At 47.4% G+C, this 8,108-nt stretch overlaps 1 protein-coding gene across 1 annotated transcript in view; it reads right to left on the bottom strand.

Moving 5' to 3' along the window:
- Positions 1–1,286: 1,286 nt before the first annotated feature.
- Arhgap19 (Rho GTPase activating protein 19) overlaps positions 1,287–8,108 on the bottom strand; it is a 38,576-nt gene continuing 31,754 nt past the window's right edge. The window contains exons 11-12 of the mRNA XM_052185947.1: positions 7,108–7,186; positions 1,287–4,301 (exon numbers count right to left, since the gene is read on the bottom strand). Coding sequence (XP_052041907.1) covers positions 4,291–4,301; positions 7,108–7,186 — 90 coding nt within the window. The 3' untranslated portion in view covers positions 1,287–4,290. The remainder of the gene's footprint in view (positions 4,302–7,107; positions 7,187–8,108) is intronic.

Here is an 8,108-nt window from a genome sequence, read left to right as displayed (position 1 = left end):
TGATCCACCATGCCAGGGGCATCCTCACATCCTATTTCCTGTGTCTCCTGAGGCCACGTGTGTAAGTACACTCTATGATGCAACACAACAGCAAAACTGTACAATGGTGCACTTCTCAGAAGGAATCCTTATTTTGATTTTGGTTTGTTTGGCTTTGTTTTGTTGTTGTTGGTTTTTTTTTGTTGTTGTTGTTGTTGTTGTTGTTGTTGTTTTCCAATTTGGGGTTTCTCTGTGGTCCTGGCTGTCCTGGAACTAACTACCAGACTGGCCTCAAACTCATAGATTAGCCAGCCTCTGCCTCCCCACCACCCAGCTCCAAGAATGCATTCTTGTCGATTAACAATGCACTCCTATTTCATATTATACTTTTATTTCAGATTATTTCTGCCCCCTCTGAGCGACTGACATGGATTCTGGTCATAAAGTGTGATGACTTCAACTCTCTGGAGGTCAGGCTCAAGTCTGCACTGCCATGGCCGAGCTGTGTCCACAGTGCTCAGCTGTGTCCGTGTGGACAGCTGGATTCTTCCGGGTTACTCTGAAGTAGCTCTTTAACAGCACACTGGCTGTGGACTCGCTCCTCTGGCCTATGATGGCTTCCTTCCTTTCTCTTTTGCCTACAGATTTGGTTTGATGAAATTAATCATTCCTTAATACCAAGCCACAAAGCATAAAAACACCTAAAAAGGAGCTGGGTGCCCTTTGTAAAGCAGCCTGTTGGGGGCACACAGCCCAAGAGCGACTTCCACACAGTGTGGAGTAACTCAGAACAAGGCAGCAACTCAGACAGCCTGCCCGCCTCAGGGAGTGGGGCCACCTACCCCAGGGCTCCAAGTTGTTTTAGATGTGGTTGTTTTGGTTTTTAAGACAAGATCTCTCTAAATAGCCCTAGCTATCCTGGAACTCGCTATGTAGACCAGGCTGGCCTCAAACTCATATAGATCCACCCGTCTCTGTTTCCCAGTGCTAGGATTAAGGGTGTGTGCCACCATGCTGGGCCTCAGCCTTGTTCTGTTTTGAAAGAATCTTGTTTCTGTAGTCTAGGCTGGCCTCAACTCACCCTGGTATTCTGCCTCCCAAGTACTAGGATTAGAGATGTGTGCCACCTCATCTGAGTAAATTTCCATCAGGCAAAGCCCCACTCACCCTGAACCCAGCCACCTACCCTCCCCCACTAGAAAACAAACCAAAGAAGAGCCTTTTGTTGAGTATCATGTTCCCTAGGACGAGAAGCTGCCTCTCTTCAAAGCAACATGAGCCCAGAGACCAGTCGGAACCCACAGATATGAAACAGAAAAAAATTTAATTTCAGAATATTACATGAATATAAAAGACAATATATGTTTGTTTCTTTACAATTACATATATATGTGCAAAATAATAAAAAACAACAAATAGGTACAACCTTCTCCTAAGAAACCTTCTGGGGGTCGAGTGAACAAGTGAGTACACACAGCGTGCGCAGGCAAGCAAGCGTTGCTGAAAGGCCTTGGCTGAGAGAACACCTTCTCCATAGTCCTCTGGACCCAGCATGTCAGAGGCATGCTCAAAAGCTCTTCAGCACAGGCTGTGGCCTCACAAACTCCAGTTTCCATGGTGACAAAGCACTCAGGTTATTATTTAGCCTCCATCTCCTCACTGGCCTGCCTCCATCAATGGCGCACAGCTCTCAGCACTAGCTGTCTAGCAAAGCCAGCTTTGACAGGGAGTCTGCCACCAGGCCACCAGCCACTAAGGTCCCTCAAAAGCTTCATCTTAGGATGCCAAATTCTCCAAATTCTAGGGCAGTCCTGCTGGTTTAGATCTGGATCCTCACTTCAGTCTAAAGACCTTAGGGTGTAGGAGAGCGGGGATGGTGCTGTCCGCAGGGAAAGGAGTCAGAGAACAGAGCTGGCACAGCCTGGCAGTCAGCATCCTGTGCTGCCTCGTCTCCCAGGGTGCTTCTTCGGCGATCCTGACTGACTCTGGGAGGACCTTCAGAGTGCAGCACACTCTGTGTGATGGCCTCCCTCAGGCCCCATCAGCTGTGCTTCTGAAATGCTCCAGCACTCGGGTACCAGGGTACAACCAATGCTGTCTCCCAACTGTTCCCTACACAGTGCATGTGTGATGGGGAACCGAGGACAGCGCGGGGGCGGGTGCAAACCTGATCACTGATCTCAGTGAGAAAATCTGCTTCTGTAAAACCTCAGAGAAAGGGCCCACAGCCTCTATCCATTTACCTAGTGCAGATACAAATCAGATATGATCTGTCTCGTCATATGGGTCCGTCTGGCAACAACAACCACCAACAACACTCGACACAACATCAGAGCCTATGACAATTAACCCCAGAGAGAAAAGAAAGGTTCTGTCAAAGAGATTGCTCCAACATGGAAAATAAATAAAATAAAGACCCTTTAAGACACAGGTCAGCTGGGCAGTGGCCACTCACACCTTTAATCCCAATCCTGGGGAGGCAGAGACAGGAAAACTCTGAATTCAAAGCCAGCCTGGTCTACGGAGTGAGTTCCAGGTCAGCCAGGACAATACAGAGAGGCCTCTGTCTCAAGCAAACAAAAGGTTAAAAACATTGGTTAAATACTGGCTCAAAAACAGCAACTGTGTGCCTTGTCAGAAAGCCCACAGCAACCTTCTGTGACAACAACAGAGCTTTTGTCCAAGTTTCCTAGAAGATACCACAGGTTAGAACAGCCAGTCACGTGTTACAAGACACAGTAGGTTATGCTTTTCCTCAAGTTTATTCTGCACTGGATCACAGCTTCTATAGAAAAAAAATGACCTAAAATACCCTTAGAGCAAGTAATGACTATCCAATAAATAAATAAAGTACACATTCCCAAATGCATGTGGTAACTAAGTGCCTACAGCGAGCACGTGCATGGGGCACGCCTCTCTCACCACCCTCACCCACACCACACCTGGGCACTGCTTCCACTCACCCACACTCGTCTGCTCAGTCTCTTGGATGCATTAAGGCACTGCCTGGCTCTCCCTGCATAGTGCTACATTACAGCATGCTGGGACACACTCAAAGCAAGCCACGCTGAGGAGAACTTCTCTCATTTGCTAATACAAAAGAGATTTCTGTTTGACCTAACTATATGCCTGCCATAATAAATTTATTTTAAAAAGAACCTTTTTCTTAGTAACAACACCACCAGAAAGAGTCAGAAACCTAGACAAATGAATTTGCTAATAAAGATCCTTAAGGATGACCTAAAACTACTATAGAGAAAGGACTTAAAATCCATTATAGATCACATACCTCCATGCTCCCAAACTATCCAGCTATAAGGGAAAATATCACATTTTCCTTCAGCATTGCCGTTACGGCAACAAAACAGTGTAGTATGGAAGAGAGGGCTGACAGACAGACAACGTCAGCCTTCATCTCAACAATAACCCAAGTTCAACTGTCCATCGTTAGGTCGAAACCGTACTTTGCTAGGTATCTGGTCCCCACAGTAGGGTGAGTGAGCATAGTTGACAGTTCCGCAGAGCCAGGCCCACACCTCAGCATTCTCAACTGACACGTGCGGCTCACTAGACACAGGCTCTCCGTACTCCGCCACCTCCTGCACCTCCAGACAAGGAGTGCGCAGGACGCACAGAGGTATGGGGTGCAGCTTAATGACTGAGATCTGTTAAACACACTATACTGAATTCTTTCTCATTGCCAGGCCAAATCCTCTATATTAGACATAAGAAATAATAGATTGTCTACGAAAACTATAAATTCTTTGAACACAAAGATAAAGAGATTTCTCAAGCTCAAAATAAAAAGGGGGTCAAAAGCATTTAACTTGTAATTTGCTTAATTATCCATCAAAATAATGGCTTCTAAAACAAGTAAACAAGCAGTTACTCAATACTAATAACACAGAGGAAAGCCTCGAACACCAGTTAAAAATAACAATCCACTAAGACCTACAGTACTTTTAAAAAAATACTACTAGCAATTAAACACAGATTTTCCTATCTGGAGCAACAGAGCCGACCTAAGCACATGGAATGAGCGTAGCTGCCTGCCTACAGGCTGCACTGTGTCAGCTGGGCAGGCAGCTATGGCTTCTGACACTGAAAACAAGAGTGTAGCCCTCTCAGACACACAGCTTCAGAGACATCCAGTGAGTGGGTTAGAGGTATCAGTCGGGGCAGGGATTGAGTTGGCTTTCTCAAGTCAAAATGCAGCAAGCAGCTGCAGATCCAGGCTTCACTGAGAACAGAAATAACACTTGTCCCACTGAAGAGAAACTTCACTGTGGAGGACAGTAGTAAGGTAGGGCTTCAAAAGAATCCTAGGTTAAAAGAGAAACAAGACAATTAGACATGCTTTAAAACATGCATTTTTTTAAATACCCCACCGAAAAGATACAGGATCTACACTTAGTATTCTCTCCAAATTTACAATTAAATCATCTGAGAGTGTCACCCTCTACCAAGTAAGTGTCTACCCAGTTTGTTCACTCTTCTTACGGACCATAAAGGTCCCCACTTAGTAGGCGTGCATGGTGATGGCCGTTGTCCCAGGTCCTTGTGTCCAATTCCTCATTTGTCCTCACAGCTAGTAGACTGTCAACTCACAAGCTCACCTGCCCCATCGGCTACTACACACTAAGATGGAGAACTGGCCCAAGTCTAAGTGAGGACGGAGCTCATGCAGTTAGCAACACTACCCTTTACTAAAACCAAAATCAGCAAGCTGCTGACACTAAGCAAAAGGGCTGTAGGAGGGTGGGCACGAGTGAGTGAGTGTGTGTGTGTGTGTGTGTGTGTGTGTGTGTGTGTGTGTGTGGCAGGACTAGGGCCTGCACCCGGGGCCAAGCACTGGAGCACTGATGTGATATGTCCCTAGCCAAGACAGACTGCTTTGCCTCCTAGAACCAGATACAGGGAAACAACAACACAGACGAAGTAAGTTACATAAATCATAGTCAATGTCTAAATAATACAAACCATAGTCAATGTCCAGACTTCAGGAGTGCTGACAAGAGTTCAACAGAAACTCATTCTGTCTGGCTGTGTTAGCCAGACCAGGCTTCAGAGAGGAGAGGTTCAGCTAGACTTTAAAGAATTAGGAAGATCTGACTGCTGAGAAGAATGCCCCTTGGCGAGGGCGTGCTCCGTCATGTGTCCTGCCTGGGGTGATTTTGCCCCTGAATCCTCAGGTACACGGGTACATGGGGAGGAACTCTCGGTTGTCACAATGGAGGGAAGGATGCTTAGCGGCATCCGCTGGGTCAGAGTAGCTAGACATCGCACAACACACAGGACAGCTCCACACACAGTGCTAAGAAGCCCTGCGCTAAGCGGACGACAGCATCACGCTACTGATGGTGACAGGACACTGGGGCTGTTTTCAACATCAGTGTGAGAACAGCCAGGATCCACCCACTGCCTGTGAGGGAGGAGGACTGGGCCAGGCTCTGCACTGCACTCCTGGAGGCTAGAGAGGTCAGAGCTGAAGATGCCATCTGGGAGTGAGCTGCAGAAGCAGAACAGGTGCTGAGAGGGCGACGCACAAGAGAGAAGAGGAGAAATTGAAACTCCATCAGCCATAAACAAGCCAGATGTGGCAATCCTACCCAATGCCTAAAATCCAGCTACTCAGGAGGCCGAAGAAAGAGGACTGCAAGCTTAATGCTAACCCAAAAACCTGAGAGAATTCATGTCTCAAAAGAGGAAGGAAGGAAGGAGGAAAACAAAGCATTTTTAAGGAAGGAGGGGGCTGCCTCAGAGTGTAGCTCAACCAAAGAGCCTTTGTGAAGCGTTGAGTCAATCCCCACCACAAAATAAAAGTAAGCAGGAGGGAAGGAGGGAGGAAGGAAGGGAGGAAAGAAGGGAGGAAGGGATGGAGGGAAGGAGGGAGGGAGGGACAGAGGGAGGGAGGGAGGGAGGGAAGGAGGAAGAGAGAGAGGAGGGAGAGAGGGAGGGAGGGTGGGAGAGAGGGAAGAGGGAGGGAGAGGGGGAAGAGGGAGGGAGAGAGGGAAGAGGGAGGGAGAGAGGGAAGAGGGAGGGAGAGAGGGAAGGAGGGAGGGAGGGAGACAGAGACCCAGAGCAAAACAGGAAGAGTAAAGAGGAAAACAAGAGAGATTGTCCTCAGGACAGGAAGGGTGGAGGACGGGGTCTGACTGAGAGGATGCCATTCCTCGTCCACCAACAAGTGTCACATTATCAGCAGCCTCTACTCTCCTGAAAACGCACTTCTTTCTTTCCAAAGCAGAGTTGACAAAACAGAAAGACGTGACTAGGAAAGCTATAAATCTGCGTATCTTTAAATATGAATGTAACAAAAGGATAACAATGCAAAACAGCATATTCCTCAAAAAAAAAACTCATACTTTGAGTTTAAAGAGAAAATTTTAAAAGTGTTTTAAAAAACATTTAAAAAGAAATATTTGGATAGGAATAATTCAATACTGAGCTTGCTTCAGTAGCACAATTCAGTGCAAAAGAAAGTGGGAGGAGAAAGGAGTCAGTAAGAAACCACACAATAGCTAATTTTCTAGAAGAGAATGAAGAGTCATCACAATGGCTGTTGTCCCAGGGATGGGACCCAAGGCCGCCCAAGTGCGCTCTACCACTAAGTGGCTCCATGTGCTCTCTCCACTGCTGACATACGGAGCAGCAACTGAACTTCCAGAAAGCTTCCCGCCGTCCCTCCCGAGTGCTGGGATTTCAGTTGTGCAGACCCATGCCTGCTCACAGCAGCTTTTTAAGAGAAAAGCTCAGATCAACCCATGATAACACTCCTCCGAACTAAATAGCTTCAAAACCATGCTGACATCATTTGCAGCGTCCTTCCATGACTAAAGTCTGCAGAGAAGAAAAGCCCGACTTTCACAAGTGTCCTTTCGGCATGGACGGTCTCAGCCTCAAAAGCCACTTGTACTTGTACGTCTTGTTTAACGAGTGTTCTTAAGACAGTTGAGGGGTGGTGGGTCCTGTCTGTCCTCAGCAGGTGTCAGTGCCTGGAGGCAGTGCTAAGTAGAATAAGCATCCAAATTTCTATGACTACAATTACACCACCTTCAACAGGGCAAATGGGAAACCCTGCAGGCTGAGAAGCTGGGAAGTGAGGACAGAGGCGGCTCCAGGGCATACCTTTTCTCCCCTCTCTCTTTGCCTCAGACCATTTCAACCTTGTCGGTGTCACTGTGACAGTTGGAGAGCCAGAGAAGAACTGCAACGAGAAAACTGAAGTCAGTGCTCCTGGACAGACGGAGCTATGCCTCCAGCTTACCTGGCTATGGGCAGCTTAATGCAGTAGCCTAGCATACCTTGAAGGACTGCCCACAGGGAAAGCAGAACCTAACCTGCCCTATGACATTTCTGACATTTCTGGTGAGACTTAACCGACCCTTCAGCACTGTTGAGAGCTATCTTGCTCACATGTACTTGGAATCAGCTATGCTGGCTAGAGTCACCTCTAATCTCAACTGAGATAATGTCTCCAGCAGCCTGGCTGTAGGCAAATGTGTAGGGCATTTTCTTGACTAATGATTGATGCGGAAGGGCACAGGCACTGTACCGGTGCCTCCCTGGGCAGACAGTCTTAGGTTCTACAAAAAACCAAGCCTAGAGAGCAGTGGGGAGCAAGCCAGTGAGCACTGTTCTTCATGGCCCCTGCCCGCTTCAGTTCCCGCACTGAATTCCTACACTGACTTCCCTCCATAATGAACTGTAAGCTGCCGGGTGGTGCTGGCGCACGCCAGTAATCCCAGCACTCTGGGAGGCAGAGGCAGGCGAATTTCTGAGTTCGAGGACAGCCTGGTCTACAGAGTGAGTTCCAGGACAGCCAGGGCTATACAGAGAAACCCTGTCTCGAATAAACCAAATCCAAAAAAAAAAAAAAAAAACCCAAACAAACAAAATGAATTGTAAGCTATAAGCCAAATACACCCTTTCCTTCCTGAGTTGTGTGTTTATCACAGCAACTGAAGCAGACTAATCCACATGCCTTATCTTTCCTGAACTCAAAACCTGTTGACTGGTCTGTGTAAAGCTACAGAAGGGCCCTGAGCACTGGACCGACCCAGAGAGCTGCAGAACAAGTGCCGGCCAGTCTATCAGCCTCCTTCCCAGACAGAGACAGACAAATGTAT

This window comes from Apodemus sylvaticus, chromosome 1, assembly GCF_947179515.1.
Source record: "Apodemus sylvaticus chromosome 1, mApoSyl1.1, whole genome shotgun sequence".
In the NCBI taxonomy this organism is placed as follows: domain Eukaryota; kingdom Metazoa; phylum Chordata; class Mammalia; order Rodentia; family Muridae; genus Apodemus; species Apodemus sylvaticus.
This window is presented reverse-complemented; position numbering and strand designations above follow the sequence as displayed.